We start from the raw sequence: 23447 nt of genomic DNA, 5'->3' as shown, positions 1-23447 counted from the left end.
AGACGAGGTGCAGACGTATTGGGCGTGCGCAGGGGCATCCCGATGGAAGCGGGCTCGGTTGCGGGCGATGGGGACGAGGTTGCTGGTTGTGGGCGGAGAGGCATCCAGGAGCAGCAGCGCGAGAGTCCGACGCTAGCGCCCGGATCGGACGTCCCGGCGCTAGCAGTTCCCATAATAAAGGCGAGGTGCATGACGGTGACGTGTTCCGGCTCCGGCGTTTGTGGCTCCACCTCCTCCTCCGCCTTCCTCTGATATGGTATGGGTTTGCTCGTTCCAGACTTTCCGAAGAAGAAAACGGGCAGAGGAGCAATATAAGACTAGTGTGTTCGGCCTTCTGTTGAATCGAATTATCTTCCGTTTATAATCATCCTACTTTCTCTCGTCATGAATATAACTTTATTATATACATTGACTTGGAAACTTTTGAGTAGAACGTCTTATAATTTGGAATGAAGTTCATTAATTATTGTCATGGCGAAATATCTTTTTGTGACTATATGATTTTTTAGATGACGATGGTCAAAGTATTAGGAAAGTTTGAGTCAGAACAAAGATATAGCAAAACTTATATTTGCAAGGGGAGAAGTAAAAGAAGCTATGATAAGCAAATATAAAGTTTTAATTAGAAGTACTATATATAACCATAATTGTGAGGGAAAAACAGCTTACAATCACATACTCCTTCCTAGGTCACTAAGCAAGGTGTCACAATAAAGAACGGTTCAGATAAGGTACAGTTTAGTCCAAATCCAAACATGAAACAACAGCCCTGGCTCGTCCTAGTTCGGCGGCATGGCGGCAGGGCGGCAGCCAGCACCATTAGACCCGGCCAAATCCGGCGATAAAAATACCAAAACCACTCACGAGTGCCGACGACACTCTAACACGTAAACGCTCCTCTCTCAAACGTCGCATCTCCGGGCGTTGCGTCGCGTCCATGCGCATATATCTAAGATTAAGAAAACACCGTCATCTACGATTAGCAATTAACAAGTTGGATCATAAACTAACACCATGATGATTGATTGAGAGGGGCCGGTTGATGGGACACCCACGCCGGCACGGCACGGCGAGTGCGAGACCGATAGAGCTTTTGCCTTGGGATCGGCGTCGGGGCAGGGGCAACCCGAAGCGTGCCGGTTTTGGCTAGGGATCGGCGATCCCCGCGGCGGGGCCACGGCGACGGCGACGCGGCACCGGTGGCGTCGGTGGCACGTCGGCGCGGCGCCCGCCTCCGCCTGTGCGCGCTCGATCGCGGCGTACGGGTACGGCGTGACGCGTACAGGGCCGCTCTGGCCCACTCATCCTGCCATGCAGGGCCGGGCCGCCAAAAGCGGGCCTCAAATCGAATGGGGGCCTCTGTTTTCGTGTCCTTGTCCGAGACCGAGATATCGACAGATCTGAGACACGAGCAAGGACGGAACAGCAGTGCTAGCGCCGCCCGAACGTCCACTCTGCTTAGGAAGGACCCGGGTGTGCCCCGGCCGCGGCGTCCTACGGACGCGCAGCCAGCGTCAAGAGAATGAAGAAAGGCCGCACAAGGAGAGGAAAAAGATGCAACATCTGATTTATATTTGAAACATTCTGATATAATACTTACAACATACGTATAAAGACAGATAAAACACTTGAAACATGCCTACGAAATACTTAAAAAACACACCTGAAAAACACTTAAAACCATTGCAAACATATACAACATCCAGATAAACACACTTGCAACATGTGTCTGGAAAAAACAGATGAAATATTAAGAACAGAAGCTTACAACATACGTATCATTGCAACATCTCGATCTACTTTTGCAACATTCATTTAAAACACTTGCAATATATCTATGAAACATCTGAAATGCTTGAAACATACGCTTGCAACATATGTTTTCACATTTCTTCTTCCAAACACGTAGAGCAGAGTGGGTAACAGCCAGTTTCGGCCAGCCGGTGGCCAAGGATGGTGGCACGGTCTAGGAGCTGCAAGCTACGCCTGCGCCTAGCCTGGCCCGGCCAGCGACGACCCTTCTCCTGGCCACCTAGCCACACACGACAGTCGCCTGCTGCGCGGCGGTCGTTGAGCGTGGTGGAGAGGGAGGAAGGCGATCGTCGGTGCTCGGATGTGGTGGAGATGGAGGATAGAGGCCGTCAGGTCAGACGAACGTGGTGGAGAACGTCGCTGTGAGGCAATCATAGTGGCCCGCTCTACGATGGTGCGGGCGATGCTTTAAGTGGAGAGCCACTTTTCTAAGTGGAGACATCAGCCAAACGAAAGAAACATGAAGACGAGTGCGGAGAAAAGTTGTTGGACCGTTCGGAGTATGGCGGCCCACGCCAACCTGAGCGTCCAATCGATCGGACGTCCGGGTGTAAGCATTCTTGAGGACGAAAATGTCCGAAACCATGGGGCTCGGTCAATCTGGTCTCGCAGATCATCGTGGAGTTAAAAAAAAAAGAGGTTTAGAGTGGACGGTAGAGTTTTTGAAACTTAAAAAAAAATATAGTTTTAGCAGTACCACAGCAAACACCTCGTGCCACCCTAAAACCGAAGTATTTTATAAAACCGTGGTATTTTTCTAGAGCATCTCCGATAGTATTTCTAAAACTTATTCTCTAAATCATTATTTAGAGAATTATTTAAATACAAATTATTTTCTGTATTTTTATACACTGACAACTTTTCTATATCCCGTTTGCACTCTAGAGATTTATCCTCGCTCTCAATCTTTGACCAGCGAGAAATATGGAATAGATGATGTCTATATTTAGATATCTCTACAGCTAAAAAGACCGGTAACGTTATATTCTACTCGGTGATACCAAAACTCGATCTCTCCTTACGTGTCAGCGTCGTGATAGAATTATCCTCTACTTAGATCTCACGTGTATGTGTCTACTCGTCTCCGATACGAAGACCGGATTCACATATCCACGTCTGACACGAAGTCTTCAAAGCTCAGGCGTCCGCAAGCAATCTAGTAAGGTCTCCTCTTTGGGAAACTATTTTTAGTTTTTCTATTATTTCCTGCAAAACCATTGTGGACAAAAATATGTGGTCCCAACCCATGCACGGGCATATATATCTGCCTGATTTAAGGGGTTATAATTGAAGAATATTTATTTTATCAAAATCTATATTTCTATAAATTAAAAAGGATTGTACTTATATCAAACAGGGCCTAATTGGGACAGGCGGGCAATATTCGTGTACGTACTCCGTAACGAAGCGCACTAGCCACAAGCAGGCCAAAACCCTCCCAACAAACTCGCGGAAAGCCGCACCGAGAACACCATTAAGGACGGGCGCGAGAGGGAAGGCCGAAAGCGAAACGCCCAAACCCCAGGAGGTCCTGTCGGATCCTCCAAACCCTAACCCTAGCGCCCCCGACTCGCCGCGGGGCGATGGCGATGGATGCGGAGCGGCGGCAGGCGGAGCTGATCGCGCAGTTCTCCGCTCAGGCGGCGGCGCTTTCCTCCGCGCCCCAGCTCGCCGCGCTGGTGCTCGAGGCCACCTCCCACCCGGCCCTCTTCGCCTTCTCCGAGCTCCTCACCCTCCCCGCCCTCTCCAAGGTACGCACCCCGCCCTTCGGCGGGCGCCCTAGTTTGTTACCCCGGGGCCTGCTGCCGGACTAGGGTTAGGGTATAGTTATCCGTTTGCTTTCGCGTCGATTAGGTGGTGTGCGGCTCGATCTGACGCGGGTTTGTTTGTTTGTTTGTTTGTTGGCGCAGCTCGCTGGCACGCAGTACGCGTCGTCACTGGACTTGCTCCGGCTCTTCGCCTATGGCACCTTGAAGGACTACAAGAGTAAGACCGTGGCCTGCGCCTTTACAATTCTTACATTGTTTTGCCCTTTGCGGCTTTGCGTTCGTTGCTGTGCGTCTCGGTGTATGCCCGTTGGTTCTGTGGGCTTTTCCGAGGTATGCTGTTTGGTCTGTTTGTTTGGAGTAACTCCCAGCAACTCTATCTGTGGCTTAAAATAAAAGCTGGACCATGGGGATTCTGTTCTAAAGATTATCGAGTATGAACTCGGAAATTTTACTCTGAAAGAAGGCCACTGGGTGGGTGAGATCTAATGTTGAGATCACACATTGCAGAGAATGTTGCTGATGGCCCAAATTTAAAATTTTATTTCTGGAACTCTGGTCAACAAACTGAGAACACATCACATATCACATTGTCATGCTAGAGATCAGACGATGAGCTATTGAGATGAATTCACCTTTTTACCAACTACTATGAATGTGCATTTAACTGTTCATAAATAAGGTTATGAACTTATTTCTGCTTGTGGACTTATATCCTACCGTGCACTGCACTTGTAATTTCTGAAATTTTCCGCTTGTTTGATCTACCATTGCTGTCAGCGTGTATTTAGTGGTTAATGTCCAAGTTTGGCTTACTTATTGGTACTGCACTACTGCTGTATAGCAAGATATGCACATTGTTCTGTTCGCTAATGTATCTTCGTGCAAGTGTAGGTAATTCTGGATCCCTTCCAGCATTGTTGCCTGACCAGGTTCGGAAGCTAAAGCAACTCAGTGTGCTAACTCTGGCAGAGTCAACTAAGGTGCAAATTCTGATGAAACCTATCATCTAATATTTGTAGCAATCATCTATATCATGCTAATGACACAAAGGCGGGGTGGATCTATATTGACATTAGTGGGTGCTGGCGCACCCACACAAAATTGAAAAAACAGTGATTATGGCTAATTTTTCACCATATCTGTACCCTCACAGTAAAATTCTATGCACCCACAAGGCACCCCCCGCCCCCCCCCCCCTCAAATTTGCTCTAGCTCCGCCAAGCTATGCTTATTTGTTGCCATCACTTGCAGGCATGTAAATGGTAGCTACCCATCTTGCATGCTTGTTGTATAGGTTTCTTAATCCTCCTCTTTGTTCTTCTAATGGTAAATATTTCTGTGTAGTAACCTAGTAGGAACTATCTTTGAAGGGGAAAGTGTTATTTTCTTTGGTCAATTAGTTAACCAACGGCTGATAATCTTACCTTATTATGCGTGCCAAATCTATGAAATACATGGACCTATATTATGCTTAGCTTAACATTGGGAGAAACATTCTTGTAGCAATATCTTTTACCTTCTACTCCACAACAGCAACAACAACAACAAAGCCTTTAAGTCCCAAACAAGTTGGGGTAGGCTAGAGTTGAAACCCAGCAGAAGCAATCAAGGTTCAGGCACGTGAATAGCTGTTTTCCAAGCACTCCTATCTAAGGCTAAGTCTTTGGGTATATTCCATCCTTTCAAGTCTCCTTTTATTGCCAATACCCAAGTCAACTTCGGTCTTCCTCTGCCTCTCTTCACGTTACATATTGGCTTAGGATTCCACTATGCACCGGTGCCTCTGGTGGTCTCCGTTGGACATGTCCAAACCATCTCAACCGGTGTTGGACAAGCTTTTCTTCAATTGGTGCTACCCCTAATCTATCACGTATATCATCGTTTTGAACTCGATCCCTTCTTGTATGACCGCAAATCCAACGCAACATACGCATTTCCGCGACACTTCTGTTGAACATGTCGTCTTTTCGTAGGCTAACATTCTGCACCATACAACATAGCAGGTCTAATCGCCGTCCTATAAAACTTGCCTTTCAGCTTCTGTGGTACCCTTTTGTCACATAGGACACCAGATGCTTGGCGCCACTTCATCCAACCTGCTTTGATTCTATGGCTAACATCTTCATCAATATCCCCGTCTCTCTGTAGCATTGATCCTAAATATCGAAAGGTATCCTTCCTAGGCACTACTTGACCTTCCAAACTAATATCTTCCTCCTCCCGAGTAGTAGTGCTGAAGTCACATCTCATATACTCAGTTTTAGTTCATAACTCCAGTTTCTGATTCACTCCTGTCCGGCTTTCATCAACTAGCACTACATCGTCCGCGAAAAGCATACACCAAGGGATGTCCCCTTGTATGTCCCTTGTGACCTCATCCATCACTAAGGCAAACAGATAAGGGCTCAAAGCTGACCCTTGATGTAGAATTAGCCTTAGATAGGAGTGCTATATTTTTTTACCTTCTACTCCATGCTATATTTTTACCTTGCACTCCATGCTATATTTTTTCCTGTAGAATTCTAATGTACCCCCTTTTTCACTAAAATTCTTTCTTCAGATACTACCGTATGATCAGCTCATGCAAGAGTTGGACGTTTCCAACGTAAGAGAACTTGAAGATTTCCTAATCAATGAGTGCATGTACTCGGTGAGTTGTTACATCCTCTTTCGATTTATGCACTTAATCTTTGTATAAACCATCCCTGTGAGACTTGTAAATGTGTCATTTGAAAATTTATCATTTACCGCTACTGGTAGTATTTTTATTATTTCTAGTGGTTTTACTGTGGTTTCTAATACTTAGTGTTGCCTAAAGTATTTTTGGCATCATATACATAATATTCTTCATGTTTATGTAGGGTATCGTTAGAGGCAAACTGGATCAGCTGAGAAGGTGCTTTGAGGTAAGATGCTTGCAGCCTGTATCTGTAGCATCATTTTCTATATGTCTAATGATAAGTTTTTTTATTAAAAAAATTTGTCTTCATTCATTTTAGGTACAATTTGCAGCTGGAAGAGATCTTACACCTGATCAGCTAACCAACATGATAGAGACCTTGTCTGACTGGTGTGTATGCTTATTTAAGAAATCTTTCTACATCTAGTAAATGCACATGCTTGTTTAGTACAACTTTTCTACTCCCAAAAAAATGTGAATGCTTGTTTTCGTAATTGCCATTTAATTTTATGTCTCATATACAACGTTATGATGTCACATTGTGGTTTGTTTGCCATGGAATGGACAACCTGTTTTTCTGTTATGTTTATTCTTCTATTGATTGTTTGCGCTACTCTTCTTGGTGTCTTACAAGGTAGTGACCTATATTAGTTTTATGAGATAATTTGTTTTGGTAGGATGATCATGATCATAGTCACAACTCACAAAGTTCCCGGGTCGAGGAACGTACGCTACTTGTGAGAGGTTTTTACACTGCAGGTTCGAAAATGACCCCGCGTACCCGGGTCGGGGGTCGATGCCTTCGACCTGTTTTATGTGACTGATCATGATGTGATGAAATAGTGTGCACCATATTGTTCCCTAAAAGCCATGGCCTGTTTGAGTAACACTCTACATTAAGGTATAATTGCTTTGTGTTTCTTAAGGTTTTTCCTTCAAACTGGATAGACTTTCATTGTTCCTTCTGTTGTTATGGTATTATTATTGTTAAACTGGAAATAGATAATATCAACTTATTTCGGCATCCTTTGCTGATGATTTAGTTCTGTAGCAATCTATCCATATGTTATGGTTACTCAAATTTTTTTTGCTCTGAGGTGAAACTCAAAGAAAACAAAGTACATTTTTACAAGTTCTGATGAAAATGTAGCATCGCTCAGGTTGGGAACATCAGATAGCCTGTTGCATCAAATTCAGGAGAAAATCAAGTGGGCTGATACAATGAGTGAGGTGAACAAGAAGCACCAGAAAGAATTTGAGGACAGAGTGGAAGAGGCCAAAAAATCAATCAAGGTGAGCTGGATTAAACTGAAGCATTTGTTATTCATCACTTTTTCTTGTTATTAGTAAGATTGAAGAAAAAAGGAATAATTTGCATCTTCTTGTGATGAGTTATGCTCTGTTATCCTCATTTTCCTACTGCTACCAGACGACTGCCTTCTGTTTAGATATATTATTATTATTATTATTTTGAGTGTTCATATAATGGCAACTACTGTATTAAATAGTGTTGCCGAACCATGTTTCTTACTTGATGGCAGAAGTTGAACAATTTAAGCAGGCAGACATCGACTTACGGGGGCATGACGACTTTCTCTCTGAATCTGGAGGAATAATGGATTTTGAAGAGGACCGCGTCCGACCAAAAAGGTAATAAAATATAGGGCACTCTAGGTTGTGTGGTTATGTATTATCCTGCTAATTTTTAGCTTTTGTGCATCTGTTTGGAGATATTGTTGACTACTTGTACAGAAGTATAGTGTTTTTAGCTAGCATTATAAACCTATTAAAAGTTAGCTACTCCCTCCATTCCAAATTGTAATTTCTTCTGGCTTTTCTAGATACACAACTTTTTACTATGTATCTAGACATAATCTATATCTAAGTGCATATCAAAAGCTATGTACCTAGAAAAGCCAGAACGGCTTACAATTAGGAACAGAGGGAGTAGTTTTTAGCTAGCATTTGTAGCTTCAAGTATATGTTTTGTCCAAATGTACTTTGTACATGAGCTACCCTGAGTCACCGTTTTATTAACCCTCCTGTTCGTCCTTTTACAGAATTGTGTTCTATTGTGAAAACTATAGTGCTGTATTAATTTGATAGACTGATATTGCATGCAGGAGGCGACAACCACCGGCGTAGTTTCAATTAAGCTCTTACCAAATCTCTCCCAGAATGGGAACTGCTGATACCTTGATTGAGACATTTTGATGCCAGAGTCTAGGAAACTTTGTACATCTGTCATGTGATGCCTCCACTGTAGCGAGTCTGTTATTTTGCCTTCTGGTCAAACTGCTCGTTTGTGTTTTTGGTAGGGATGTACAAGGTCAAACCTTAACGTTATGTTGCATTTATTTGGTAGTAAATGGCGCATGGCAGAAATAGCGCTGTTATGATTATGGCACTGGGTTATTCTCAAGTTTCATTTCGTTCTGTCGTGTTTGTGATGGTTTGTGTGGTGAGGTGCTCGCAGGGTCGTGGCTATGGGCACAGCAGGTGCCCTATTGGCGATTGATGTGACGTTAATCTTCACCGTTTTTATTTTTCAGATGATAGAGATCCGAGCCATTTTTCGGTGAAGCGTGGCTCTTGCTGAAAAATCTGCCAACCTGATTCATGTTCTCTCGATTGTTTTTGTTTCTGACAGAGGTCCGCTCCATTTTTTTTTTCTGAAATTTTATACCGGCCAACCGGATTCATGTTCTCTGGATTGTGTCCGGTATTCAACAATAACGTGCCAGCTAAACATACGCTAAACTAATGGATACATACTCTCCAAACTCTCATGAATAGTTCATCCCCTGCGGTAGGTAAGGCAAATAGCCTCGCGCGTTGAGTATAGTAAAATGCCTAACCGGCTGTAGATGATTTGACTGATACAACTATAGTGATTTTGCCTATACCATTAAAATATATAGTTTTTGTATAAAAGTAACCAGATTTCAGAATAGACAAAGGAGACTTACCAACATAAAAAGACTTCTCGAAGGGCAGCATTCTTGCCAAACCCTGACCTGATGCGTCCTGTCCATTACCCAAAAAGGAAGACTTTTAAAAGGGCAGGTATGTTCCAAATTATTCCCCGCTTTCTGCAGCGTGTTCAACCGCTCCAGGTATCATGAACTTGGGTTTGAGCGGTGAACAGTCCATTCAGCATAACATTTGTGGTTAGAAAGGGCTATGTTTTGTTATCACGGGGTGCAAAGCTAATGAAAATTCGATCCAAGGTTGAAAACATTCACACAGATGTCATCACGCTGAACTGAAAGTTCAGGGAAAAACAGGAGCTAAATGGCAGGAAAGAGACTGTTTACAGTGTAGTTTACTGAACGGTAACAAAAGGACAAGGCTATATCTATGTTACAGGAAAAAACAGGAGCTAAATGGCAGGAAAGACTGTTTACAGTGTAGTTTACTTAACGATAAAAAAAGGACAAGGCTATCTCTATGTTACATGATTGATTCGAGGCTGGCTGACTTGCTGTTTTAGAGGTTAGCGTAGCTGCTCACGTATACAAACTGCCATCATGTACTCTGCAAAAGGGAACCAACTTTTGGTGAATCAAAATTGTACTAACATGAGAAGAAAAGGCAAATCTGAATTCTGAGACGAAATGTTGGTATGTACTTGTTGAAAAAAGAAATAAGGTTATGTACTTGTTCAAAAAAGAAATTAGGACCAGGTCACATAGCAATACGGAGGGAGCACTACAGCAATACGATTTGCATCAGAAACAGCAGCAGTGAAAAAATCTGGAAGCGGAGGCAGCAATAGATCCAATAAGGGGCCTTGTTTGGATGTAGTCGGATTCGCATCAATTCACATAGGTTGGGGTGGATTGAAGTGGAACTTGAACTAAATTCCACTCCAATCCACCCCAACACATCCCCCAACACATGTGGATTGAGGTGAATCCGATAACATCCAAATAAGGCTTAAGGTGGATATTCACATGCAGAGTGTTATGCTTAGATAGAAATAGTGAAAAACGTTCAACTCCCTCTCCAACTATAGGCTATCGCAATAACATGATTGAACTTCCGCGCCTGCAAAGAGAGGAATACACGCTGTCTATCTCAATTCAAGAAAATACCATCTTGTAACCTTCTGTGCAGAGTGCCAAAAAAAAATTCAAATGACTTGCAAAGTGTTATTCAGTTGAATACAGTGAGAATGTGGACGAAAAACAAGTATGGCTCACGCTATATACACTGTACAGCATGCTAGGAAATAAGTGTTGTCATGCCTAGGAAATAAGAAGTCTGGTCGAAAATGTAAGTGTAATGAGCTGTGTGACAAAGAACACACCAATGGTTGACATCTCACAAGATTGCATATCTGAACAGAACAAAGTTGTGTTCTTTTTTCGAAAGATCCGTTACCGGCTTTCATTGATAAGGAACAAAGTTGTGTTCGATACATAGTTCCAGAGATGTGTTCTCACTTTGTGTTATTTGTTCCCCGTGTGGTCAGCGATCATTCTCTCCTTGGAATTAATGCGTAACTGAACGCTTCCAACCTGGTTCATTTGGCTTTCATAGTACTTTTTCCTCTTCAAGCACTGCATTGCTGCTTGTTTGTTTCCCGACTTTGTAAACTCCTTGGCCCGTTCCATCTCTTGAGAAATCTTCTTTTGCAAGACCGCCTCTTTCGCCTTGAAGACATCGCGAGCCTGCAGAGCCAGCACATACTGTCAGTGATCAATTCAGCAGCGAGAAATGAAATACATCAATCAGATCAGATCACACTCCTTTAATTTAATTCAGTAATTTTTGAGTCTTTGGTTAGTTCAGAAGCGCAGCAAAATGAAGAAATGAAATAGCCTTGAGTGCAAGACCACGCAGTGCAGGATGCAATTTGTGCTAGTTAGAGAATGTAGAAGGGTAGGAAACAACATTGCAGAAGAAAACAAAATGTTTGTAATGTTTCTCCTCAACACGGAGGTACCAAAACTTGCATCTCAAACTCATTGATCCAGGTAACAGCAGGAAACCCCACCCCACATTGATCCACCAGCAGTTTATTTGACAAAAGAACAGATCAGCAAAGAAGACACATTTCTCCTCTTATTATATCGTCGAAGTCCATCCAGGAATTGTAGGAAAGCGAAGGGGAGCACACTGGCGCACCCAGTCCCAGAAATGAGAACTTCCCCAATCTTCTCTATCTCACAGTTTCCGCACGCCTTCATTCTTCTTGGTACAGGAAATTAGCTCCATCCTTTACCCCAAGACTCTCAAATGGCAAAAGTGGGGGAAAGGCCTCCTTTTCCTGTTGTGTGGTTCATTCGAAATCGACGGGGAGAAACAGATTTTGGGGGGTGAAAGGCCGACCTGCTTGAGCTGGTCGGAGGCAGAGCTCTCGTCGCGGCAGCCGCGCAGGATCCAGGCGAACATGGCCGCGGCGGCGGGTCCACACCACTTGCAGCGTTGGCGGCAGCGGCAACTGACAGGAGGAGAAGAGCGCCGCAGAGGCAGAGCAACGGCAACGGCCGGAGAGGAGAGAAAAGGGGGGTAAAAATGGAAAGCCGAGACGCCGTGGAGACAAGTCTAGACGGCGGCCTTTGGGCTTCGGTAGCCATCGGAGTGGGCCGCGACTTTTTTGCGTGGGGCTCTATCTGGCCTTTTAGCGTTCTTTTATTAGCGAACCTACGGTTTCCTACAAAAAAAAAAAAAGCGTTGTTGCTAAAAAAAAGGCGAACCTATGGTAACCGTTCATCCAGCTAACCCACAGTAAATTACTCATACATCCACAGCAGGGTGACGGGTGTGATTGGATTCCAATTTCCAACTTGGCTCGCGCATGCATCAAAATTCGAGAAACGCACCAACTGAACAAATGTACTTTGTTTATACCGTATATATAAACACGTAGCAGCAAGACGAGTGTAGATCGGAGTGGCTAGCTGCATACATACCTGCCTCAGCTGAGACGCGGCGGAGGCTAGCCCGGCGGCCGAGGAGGAGGAGGACGCAGACGGCTGCAGGCGATCTGCGCGCGGCACGATGACGGTGGTCTTGGCGGCGACGACGGAATCCGCCGTGAAGCCGCAGAGCCAGTGCGAGAACCAGGGGGACGACGGCCTCGAGCACGCGGCGGAGGTGGCAACCATTGGTGCTATACACGTTGGCTACAAGCTAGCAAGGCACGTACGTACGTATGCACAGATGACAGATCCCGCCGCTTTACAAGGTTTGTTTGGTTTCCTGGCTTTAGATGGAGCCCGTCTAGAATTGGAGACATGTTGGGTTTGGCTTGGTTCCATCAAGCCAACATGGACTTAGTTTGGTTGGACTGTTTTTATTGGTCTGGTTTAGCTCAGATTTTGTTTGGTTGGGTGCATGAGCTCCTGACTGTACTAGTGTAGCCAAGGGTAGGTGTGTTTGGTTTGGTGTATACAGCTCAGTCCATTCACCCCTAAGTTCAATCGGTGTGCTTACCCCGTCACCCATTACTCCGTCCATAAATACGAACCGGCTACCCACAAGCTCGCTCACCACCATTCGTTCACCGTCCCCTGACCCCTCGTCTCCCTCTCGCCGTCCCCTTGCCTCCTAGCCTTCCCTCGAAGCCGTCACCGACGAGCCATCCCACCCGTGGCGATGAGCGACAACGCCGCCGCCGCGGACTCCTTGGAGGTGCGTCGCGCTGTGGGCCGTTGCACTGGTGGCTCCGGCTGCACCTGTGCTTCCCACTCGGCGTCTCCGCTCCGTTCGCCGGCCGTCGGGTCTCTGTCCAGGAGCCGCTTGGCAAGGAGTGAGGATGGGGAGTCTACCGACTCATCGGAGAACCGCGACAGCGACGACAACGCGACATCCAAGGTATACATTCGTTCCCGTCCTGCTCCCCTCCCTCCTACGGTTTTAGTTGGAGTGCCAAAAACCCATTTTTGCCTTTGAAGGAAGGATAGGTGGCGATTTGTGTTCGATTGTTTACTAAAACCCGAGGATAGTTGCCGATTTGTGTTGGATTCTTGAGGAAAACCCTAGGTGTGATCAGTAACTCATGTTAAGGTCGCAAGGATAGGGTTTTTTCTCTCAATAACGCGACATCATGTTTATGTAATAATGCATGTGATAGAAAATGTTGATAAATTTCTTATAGCCTAAAATGACCAATAAAAATGTTAAATAGAAATTTATTCAATAACTCATGTTATGTCAAGTAGGGTGGAAAAAACAATTTTATTGAGCAAAAATACTATAGAACATGTGTGTGATACTTAAATAAAGTTTGAAGTACAAACTTTGTAGATGACAATGAAATACTTTGAAAGGGACCGTGACGCCTAAGAGGGTGGGTGAATTAGGCAACTTAAAACTCTAACTCTAAACTATGGCCTCTTTTTCTAACCTTAGCAAAACCTATGCAAAAAGATAAATTATCTAAATATGCAACTACGGCTTTGCTAGTATGTTGCTATCTCTAACGTAAAATGAGTTATGCAACCTAGGTTCCAAACCTATCAACTAGCCTATCACTAAGTTAGGAAAGTAAAGCACACACCAAGATTGCAATGTAAATACGGAAGCTAAAGAGTAATGTAGAGATATGCAAACTCCCGTCGATGACTTCGGTATTTTTATCGAGGTATTGAAAAACGCGCAAGCTTTCCCCTAGTCCTTATTGGAGCCCCTCGCAAGGAATCCCTCGTAAGGGCCAAGCTCCCAATCGGGTAACTCCATGGATAGCCTCGGGCCTTCTTCACGCGCAAGTGGGTCTCCGACGTGCCTTCCGATAAGCCTCTCCCGGATACTCCTCGCCGTCTTCACTATCAAGCTTCTGGCCAAAAAGCCACAGGCCTTGTTCTCTTCGGTATACGGTGGCGGCCACACCACAAATGCGGTTGGTGTGATCTCGCAAGACTACAAGCCCATCCAATGTACAACAATGGTGCGCACAAGCACCGAGTGGTAAGAGATATGCAAACCTCACTAAACACTAGGCCTAAACCTAAAGCAAGCGCATAAGCGATGGTCTAATCAACCTAAATATTTCGCAAAGCATCTACGCTAATCACCTAATGAATCACTAAGTATTATGCAAGTGGAGATCACTAAAATGGTGCATCAACACCCTTGGTATATTTCCTCAACTCTCCACATATCAAATGGCCGGTTGGGGGTCTATTTATAAGCCCCATGGAGAAAGTAGCCGTTGGGGGTGAAACCCAGCTTTCTGCTACCGACCGAACGCTGCTGTCATTCTTACCGGACGTGTCCGGTCGTCTTAACTGTTGAGCACGCGCATAGAGATCAGACACACTACCGAGTCCGGTCATCATCGACCAGACGCGTCCGGTGGCATTTGCGTCGCTCTGGAACCTCTCTGGACATGATCGGACGTTGTACTTTGTGCGTCCGGTCATCCAGTGCCGCTGCATCTGGTCTCCACTGAGTTGTTGCCGCGACGATGAACAGTGAAGTCCGTGCGTCCAGTCACTGCTTTGCTCAGTGTTCGGTCGCTACTGCTGACGCCTGTTGTTGCCGAGCAACTGATCGAACACGTCCGGTCCTCCTAGGGCCGTGTCCGGTCACCTCTACCGAGCTTATTTTTTCGCGATCTTGCGTCCAGCTTGATTTCCATCTTCGTGCTTGGACTATGCTTGATATCTTGGGTCTTCTCTTGTGCTTCTAGGGTCTTGCTTAAGGTGTTGTTCATCGGATCATCATATCGCCTTCGTCCAAGTCACGTCTTGCACCCTATTAAACTACAGAACAATTACTTGCAAATTCATTGGTCCAATTTGGTTGTGTTGGTCATCAAACACCAAAATCCAAAGTAAATGGGACTAGGGTCTATTTTCCTTACAATCTCCCTCTTTTGGTGATTGATGACAACACAACCAAAACAAGCAAATAATAAAAATTTTGGAATTTAAAAACTATTTACTTGCTAGGATGCAATGCAAAGGGCAAGGTTATATGATGCTAAAAGATATCACATGTAAACATCTTTAGAAAGTTATCTTGCCCTTGCAAATGTTCCCATGTGGCATTATGGATTTAAGCCTCCCCTAACTCCATAATCCACTATCCTCCCTTTCTCGGACTATTACCACTTGTAAATTATTATGATCAGGCTTGCTTTTGGTCCTACAAATTCTCTCCCTTTGGAATCAAACACCGAAAAGAAAGACATTAGTAGCATAAGGGAGGGTCAAACTTTATGATACTTTGTATGTGGAGTAGAATATGTCACAAAATTTGACTATCACATTACATAGACTAAGCTCCATCTAAATATATGCATACATATGATGGAGAATGTAGTTTATGCATAATTGGTAAATTAATGCTCAAGAGAGTTTAATCTATATAATGCATGGAGAAAGCATATAAATACCAAAGTGAAATCAACATGATGATATCGGTTTAGAAATACCACATGTGGAAACCAATTTGATTTATACCACTTGCAATAGGTGGTGGATATTTGAAGTATGATGCTTAACTCTGGGGACTTCATTTTCCTTGCAATGAGACTACTACACACATGATAAGTTTGAAAAGAAGTTAGTCTCAAAGTATCCAACTTGTAGAGTAACCTCCCTCTAAATTTGTGCACACAAGTATGGAATACTTGTAGGAGACATGCACATTGATTTTAGAATAAAAAATACCACTTGAAAGATGGCATCACATGAATGTGAGAATCATTTTTGAAGATGATATTCGAAAGAAATTATCTATAATTTGGACTTTGGCACATATTAGATGAACAATTGTAAAACAAGCCATATGTCGTGCTCCTAAACAATTTAAACCATGTAGGTTTGTTCCAAAGGTTAAGAGTGAAACCGAGCAAGTCTACCATAAGATATACCTAGTGTATGCAAGATAAAAGATTAAACATGCAAATGCAAACCTTGGTATGAAAATAAACTAGATGCCAATTGAAATTACAAAAAATTAAATCTAGTTACCTAACATGGGAAGAAGAATTTGGGTCTATAGTATTCACTAACTCACTTGGCAATTGACATGATCCAATGTGATGCACCCCATAAAATGCACTCATACTTTGCCAAGTCTCTAAATTCCCCTAAGTCCATCGGACTTCTCACTTCCCTTTTGGGATCCAAATTTTCTTGGTGCTCTTCATGTTGGAAATGATCTCCTTTGGCACCCAAATGCGTTTGGCCCCATTGTTGGCTTGCTTGTTCACCTCGATGGCCACCACCTTGTCATTTTTCTTCTTCAAGAGATAAGGTGCAGAGACCTTTTTGTCCACCTTGTTGGTGTAGGTGTTGGTGAGCTTGCTTGTTTGCCTTTTGTTTTTCTCTTTCTTCTTTTCTCCTCCCCCATTCTTCATGTTGCGCTCATAGGACTTGTGGCCTTCCTTGTGGCATATGTAGCAAACCATATTTGTCCTTCATCAAGCTTCTTCACTCCCTTGATGGTGTTATCTTGATGAAGTTGGGCTTGCTCCGTCTTACCTTTCACTTGAGTCAAGTCCTTGGTGAGGCAAGCCACTTCTTGCTTGAGTTGCTCATTCTCCATTGCGACCTCTTATGTGTATGTTTCTACAACAATTTTCTCAACACAAACTTGGTTGCACAAGGGTGAGTCTAAACATAAATCATTACAAGAAGTAGAGGCTTCCTTTTTAGGCATATCAAAAATTGAACCTTTCTTTTTAGGTGCCTTGGTGGGGGTTGTACCGATGACTTCAAGATTAGCAACTTTATTAGTTAGCTCATCATAATGTTTGCACATGGTTTCCATTTTAGCGAGCAAACTTTTATAATCATCTTGTAAGCTAGCTAACTTTTTCTTTAATTTTTCATTTTTCTTTACAAGTTGCTCATCATTGATTATGCAATTATTTGTGTTTGCACTAGTCTCAAGTTGCTTAATTTTAGTAGATAGCTCCATATTAAGATTGGTAAAACTTTCATATTGTTCAAGCAAGGTAGCATAAGCTTTTTGTGAGCTATCTAGTTTTTATTTTAATTTTTAAGCTTCTTTTGTTGACTAGTGTAAACTTTAGCAAAGTTAAAATTTTGTTGCACAATTTCATCATAAGAAGGTAGCTCATCATCTCTATCACTATCATTGTCACTATCACTAGAGATAGGCTTTTTGTTACCTCGTGCCATAAGGCACACACGTGAGGTGCTTGATGATGAGTGCTTGTGCCTGCGCCTCTTGTGGTGGTCTTCTTCTTCACTTGAAGAATCGACCCATGACTTTATTGATGTGAGGGCTTTGTCCTTGCACACCTTCTTCTTTGTCTTGGGTGTGGTCTTGTTTGGATAAACTTCCACAAAGTGCCCCAACTCACTGCATTCATAGCATCATTTCTTTCTTTGCTCATTTCTTTGATTGGTGAAGATGAAATCTTGAATTTGGATGGGCACACCCTTGACATTGAGTTTTTGGATCATCTTCTCCACTTTGTTGATAAGCTTGATAGATTCTTCATCAAGTCCTCCATGTTATGAAGGATGGTGATGATGCTTGCATATTTCTTTTGTGGTAGCACGGAGATGATCTTCCTCACAATGTTCGCATCATCTAGCTTTGTTAATCCTATTGAATGGAGCTCATTGATAATTAGATTCAAATGAGAATGCATATCACGAATAAGCTCATCATCATTCATTTTAAAGGAATCATAATTTTGTTTAGCTAGACAATATTTTTGCTCACGGACACTAGTTGTGCCGTCATGGAGCTCTTGGAGTTTTAACCAAATTTTATGTACCATATTTAAAGTAAACACTTGGTTAAAAAATCTATGCTAAAAGATTCAAACAAGCAATTTTTAGCTCTAGCATTGAAATGAATTTCTTTTTCTTCACTCTTTGTGGATTTATCGAGATTCTTAATGGGTTTCATCCCGTCACGAGTGACTCTCCAAACAACCAAATCTACCACCTCAAGGTGACAAGCCATTCTAGCTTTATAGTAGAGGAAATTAGTTTCATCAAAGTACGGAGGCCTAGAGGTATCCATCCCAACCACCTAAATAGCGTCGGCTCAACAGCGGTGAAGCAAAAGGTCCAAATTGAGCCAACCAAGCTCCGATACCAATTAAAAGGGACCGTGATGCCTAAGAGGGGGGGGTGAATTAGGCGACTTAAAACTCTAACTCTAAACTATGGTCTCTTTTTCTAACCTTAGCAAAACCTATGCAAAAAGATAAACTATCTAAATATGCAACTATAATTTTGCTAGTGTATTGATATCTCTATCGCAAAAGGAGTTATGCAACCTAGGTTCCAAACCTATCAACTAGCCTATCACTAAGCTAGGAAAGTAAAGCACACACCAAGATTACAATATAAATGCGGAAGCTAAAGAGTAAGGTAGAGATATGCAAACTCCGATTGACGACTCCAGTATTTTTATCGAGGTATTAAGAAGCATGCAAGCTTCTCCCTAGTCCTCGTTGGAGCCTCTCGCAAGGAATCCCTCACAAGTGTAACACCCTAGGTGTTTGTCACTAGATAAGCATTGGGTTTGAGCTCAACCATGACATGTTAAGTGGTAATGAAGATGTCAAGGTCAAACCTATGGAAATGAGCCCTAACCTAAACTCAGATATTGCACCTTTGCTTATATATTGGCCCTTTTCAGATATATACCTAAGTAATATTGAAGGTGCTTCTTTCATGTGTCTCACATCAATATCCATCTATATTGATCATTGGAAAAGTTTCATGAAGTTTGGAATCAAAAAGTCCCATGAAATGATAAGTTATATCCTTATTGGAATGACTTTGCTAAGTGCTTGAATTGCATTATTAAGTGAATGGAAATGTAGGTCATCAACCAAACCTTGCAAACTTACCCAAATAACTCTAATTGAACTCTACAACAAAAGTCATGAAGGGTTCATATTGAGCAGAAGTCAAGAAAATGCCTCAATTGGTCGAAAACTCTAATTCTAGGTTTAATGAGATGCTGCTTTGACCAAAGTAAAAGAATGGTTTATATTCAAGATACAAGGTTTGACCTTAAATAAAAGTTGTAGTATAGTTTGTGTACTACAAACTTTATTTAAGGACCCAAGTCTAAATCTATCTCTAAGCTTGACAAACAAAGGTCACAAGATTAATTTTGCTACAGTCTTCATCACTTAGAATTATTCTAAGTCTGGAGTTTTGCTAAGCAACGACGTTGGCATTCCACGTTCTCCGAAATTTGTTAAACAACTTGAGTTGGTACAAAAATAAAAAGTTGAAGGTTATATTATGGAGAAGAGCATGCAAAAAGTTGCACTGAGTTTAACCGAGTTTTGACCTCTGAAAGTGAATTTCCGTGACCGTTATCAAGGTGTTGACACTAGTAGTTTGTGGCTTAATTACCTACTGATGAAGAGCTCTAATGACCATACAACCTTAATCAAGTTTGTAGAGCATCTAGAGTAGAGCAACTTTGCTACTAGCGCTAAGGTCCGAATGTGCATGGAATATGCCGAAAACGGACTCCAAGTCAGGCTCCATCGCGCGCGCCACATGTTCGACGAAATGGCGTCGTGGCAGCCATGCACCGGAGCGCGCCCCGCCATGGCTGACGCGCGTCTAAGCTCCGCACCACGCGCTGCCTCATGCCCTGCTCCTCCAAACTGAGCGCCCAAGCTCTCCACGTCCTCTGGCTCTCTCTGGCACTCCCTCGCGCACGCATTCACCCTCCTCCGCTCTGCTGCCGCGGGCGCCATGGCCTTGGCCACCATTGCCAAGCGTGAAAGGTCCTAATATGGCTAGAGGGGGGGTGAATAGCCTATTTAAAAATCTACAAATTAACTAGAGCAATTTGATTAGTATGACAAATAGCATAATGCAAACTTGCTCTAGCTCTACAAGGGTTGCAAGCCACCTATCCAATAATTCTAGTTGCAATGATTACTTAGGCACACAAACTTGCTACTCCAAAGAGCTCAACTAGATGAATGTAAATAATAAAGCAAGCTCTCAATTCTAATTACACTAAAGAGCTTGTATCAACTAGTTTGCAAGAATGTAAACAAGTAAGTAGAGTGATTATACCGCCGTGTAGGGGATGAACCAATCACAAGATGAAGATCAAGCCAATCACTGGGAGAATGCAAATGACAAGAGACAACCGATTTTTCTCCCGAGGTTCACGTGCTTGCCAACACGCTAGTCCCCGTTGTGTCGACCAACACTTGGTGGTTCGGCAGCTAAGAGGTGTTTTACAAACCTCATCCACACGATAGGACACCGCAAGAACCGACCCACAAGTGAGGTAACTCAATGACATGAGCAATTTACTAGAGTTACCTTTCGACACTCCGCCGGGGAAGGTACAACTCCTCTCACAATCACTAAAGGCGGCCACGAACAATCACCAACTTGTGCCGATCCTTCACCGCTGCTCCAACCGTCTAGGTGGTGGCAACCACCAAGAGAAAAAAGTGAAATCCGCAGCGCAACACGAATACCAAGTGCCTCTAGATGCAATCACTCAAGCAATGCACTTGGATTCTCTCCCAATCTCACAATGATGATGGATCAATGATGGAGATGAGTGGGAGGGCTTTGGCTAAGCTCACAAGGTTGCTATGTCAATGAAAATGTGCAAGAGATATCCTTTGAGCCAGCCATGAGGCTATAAATAGAGCCCTCATCAAATAGAGCCGTTATACCCCTTCACTGGGCAAAACGCGCTCTGACCGGACGCTCCGGTCATACTGACCGGACGCTGGCCCTCAGCGTCCGGTCGCCCAATGGACGCCACGCGTCACCGGCTTCAAACGCTGTTCGTCAAATTTCAACGGCTATGAAGCTGACCGGACGCTCCGGTCAAAACTGACCGGACGCTAAAGCCCCAGCGTTCGGTCGTTTCCAGTAAGCTCCTCGAGGCATGTTTTTTTGACCGGACGCGTCCGGTCCACCTTGACCGGACGCAGCCAGCGTCCGATGCTCAACCCTTAGCCACTGTGCAGACCCATCAGTTTGACCGGATGCAGAAACCAGCGTCCGGTGCATCTCAGGTCCAGCGTCCGGTGCAACACCGAAACTGGCGACCTCTCTGCCAGCTCGACCGGAAGCAGCCTTTCAGCGTCCGGTCGCTGAGTGACCCAGCATCCGGTCAGTAGATCGACGCCAGCATCATTTCGACCAACTCCATTTCAACTCTAACTTCTTCACCCTTTCTCAAGTGTGCCAACCACCAAGAATTTTGCATCCGGCGCAATAGAAAATAGACATTTCATTTTCCCGAAAGCGCCGAATCCCGAGAGACCCAAACTCATCTCAACCCTGCAAACACCTTGTGCACATATGTTAGCATATTTTCACAAATATTATCAAGGGTGTTAGCACTCCACTAGATCCTAAATGCATATGCAATGAGTTAGAGCATCTAGTGGCACTTTGATAACCGCATTCCGATACGAGTTTCACTCCTCTTAATAGTACGGCTATCTATCCTAAATGTGATCACACTCACTAAGTGTCTTGATCACTAAAACAAAATGGCTCCTACATTTTATACCTTTGCCTTGAGCCTTTTGTTTTTCTCTTTCTTCTTTTCCAAGTTCAAGCATTTGATCATCACCATGCTATCACCATTGTCATGATCTTCGTCATTGCTTCATCACTTGGAGTAGTGCTACCTATCTCATAATCACTTTGATAAACTAGGTTAGCACTTAGGGTTTCATCAATTAACCAAAACCAAACTAGAGCTTTCAAAGCGGCAGAGCTCCTCCCAACCACCGCCTTGCCCCTCTGCGGCACCATGCCTTGCTGCTCGCTCCAGCCGTTGCTCCCTTCTCCCTTCTCCACCTTGGCACGCTGCTCCCCTGGCCGCAATGAGGACCAGAGCCGACCTCCAGCCGGCCACCATCGTGGCTGGCGGGTAGCGCCATGGCTAGGCCAAAGCTAGCTATGGCTGGCCGGGCGTGGGCCACGTGTAGGTGCGTCTAGCCTCCAACCTGATCCCGCACCTCTTCCTCGCCACCGACGGCAACCTCACCGGCCGGCCGATGACCTCCGCTGCCGTACTCTGCTGTGACTCCGTGAAGAAGAAAGAGAGAAGGACCACACGCATGAATAGAGTGTCTTCCAGGGGGTTAAGTGAAGAAGCAGTGACTTGGTTGAACAGTACCTAAAAGGATCTTTTTGTTCGTCTTTAATTTCTGAAAACTGCAGGGTCCCCGATGCAAGTTTACATTCCTTTTCTTTTGATTTTTATAGATTTGAATGATGAACTTTGAAAATCCGTATTAATTAGTAGAAACATCCTAAAATAACAAATGTGAACTTTTTGGAATCCTTGTGAAATTATCTATGCAGTAGATCTATAATATGGCATGTTTTAGTTTAAAGTTTTAGCTGTAAAAATGGATTTATGCAGGTTAGGGTTTGAATGCTAGTCTTACTTGTCTTTTTCATAACTGCAGTTGTTTTGCTCAAATAATTGTGAAATTTTTGTGGAGTGCTAATAAGGTTAGTCTTGATGTCTGGTAAAAATTTCAATATTTTAGGCTTGATAGTTTAAGATATATAAAAATAACAAATTACCTATATTGCTTTGCTCCTATTTTGAATAGTCCTGCATGTTTGAATCAATTGGCTCAGTTAAGTTATTAATCATGACTTTATGATAATACATGAGTTGTAGTACTTTTATTAAGATTTTCAAAAAGATAAATATCAAGATTTTTGGTTAAGTAGATCTTAATTTATACTTGCTTAAATCTCTATGGCTGTTTCTGCCCAAACCTAGAGAGGGTTTCCTTGTTCTTACTATGGGGCCTTCTTTATAGTAGAATTAGCTTAAGGTGTTTACCACAAAGTTGTTTAGAATTTGATAGGATTTCTAAAAAGTCTAGAACCACATTTATTGGATATGTATAACTCCATTTATATCTATTTAAAGTGGCATGTCAGTTTCTGTCTATATTTTGGATAGAGATGCAATTATTGGATTAATTTACCCTTCTAACTATAGAATCATCTTAATATGAGAATAATAAAGTTGTAGGTAACTTTCTAAGCTTTTCAAAAAGTTATGGTTCATGTTTGTTAGAGGTCTAGAACTCTAGTTATGCTTCTCTGAAGTTCCTATCAGTTTTCTGCACCACTGCTGTTGGGTTGCATTTGTGGTTTTGCTTGTGCAATTATTTTCGTGATGGAAATGATGTTTGCTATGGTTGTAGTGAATACAAAAGTTGTAGAAAATTTTATGATCTTGCTTGTTTTCAA

At 43.4% G+C, this 23447-nt stretch overlaps 2 protein-coding genes across 5 annotated transcripts; one reads left to right on the top strand and one right to left on the bottom strand.

Moving 5' to 3' along the window:
* The first annotated feature begins 3236 nt into the window (after positions 1-3236).
* On the top strand, positions 3237-8663 carry LOC136533757 (COP9 signalosome complex subunit 7-like). Of its 4 annotated transcripts, none has more exons than XM_066526296.1 (9): positions 3237-3563; positions 3723-3798; positions 4473-4561; positions 6142-6231; positions 6443-6487; positions 6581-6651; positions 7422-7554; positions 7820-7911; positions 8385-8663. In XM_066526296.1, the coding sequence occupies exons 1-9, from the start codon at positions 3396-3398 to the stop codon at positions 8404-8406; spliced, it is 786 nt and encodes a 261-aa protein (XP_066382393.1). In that variant the 5' UTR covers positions 3237-3395; the 3' UTR covers positions 8407-8663. The 4 variants fall into 4 exon arrangements, with proteins under 4 accessions (XP_066382393.1, XP_066382396.1, XP_066382395.1 ...); XM_066526299.1 differs by having other exon boundaries at positions 7806-7911; XM_066526298.1 differs by having other exon boundaries at positions 7803-7911.
* Positions 8664-9539: 876 nt separating this feature from the next.
* LOC136533752 (vacuolar protein sorting-associated protein 32 homolog 1-like) lies at positions 9540-11768 on the bottom strand. Its single transcript, XM_066526291.1, has 3 exons — positions 11599-11768; positions 10710-10937; positions 9540-9798 (listed from the first exon to the last, which is right to left on the bottom strand). The coding sequence occupies exons 1-2, from the start codon at positions 11659-11661 to the stop codon at positions 10716-10718; spliced, it is 285 nt and encodes a 94-aa protein (XP_066382388.1). The 5' UTR covers positions 11662-11768; the 3' UTR covers positions 9540-9798; positions 10710-10715.
* Between the last annotated feature and the right edge of the window lie 11679 nt (positions 11769-23447).

The sequence above is a fragment of the Miscanthus floridulus genome, unplaced genomic scaffold, assembly GCF_019320115.1.
Source record: "Miscanthus floridulus cultivar M001 unplaced genomic scaffold, ASM1932011v1 os_1181_1_2, whole genome shotgun sequence".
Lineage (NCBI taxonomy): Eukaryota > Viridiplantae > Streptophyta > Magnoliopsida > Poales > Poaceae > Miscanthus > Miscanthus floridulus.
This window is presented reverse-complemented; position numbering and strand designations above follow the sequence as displayed.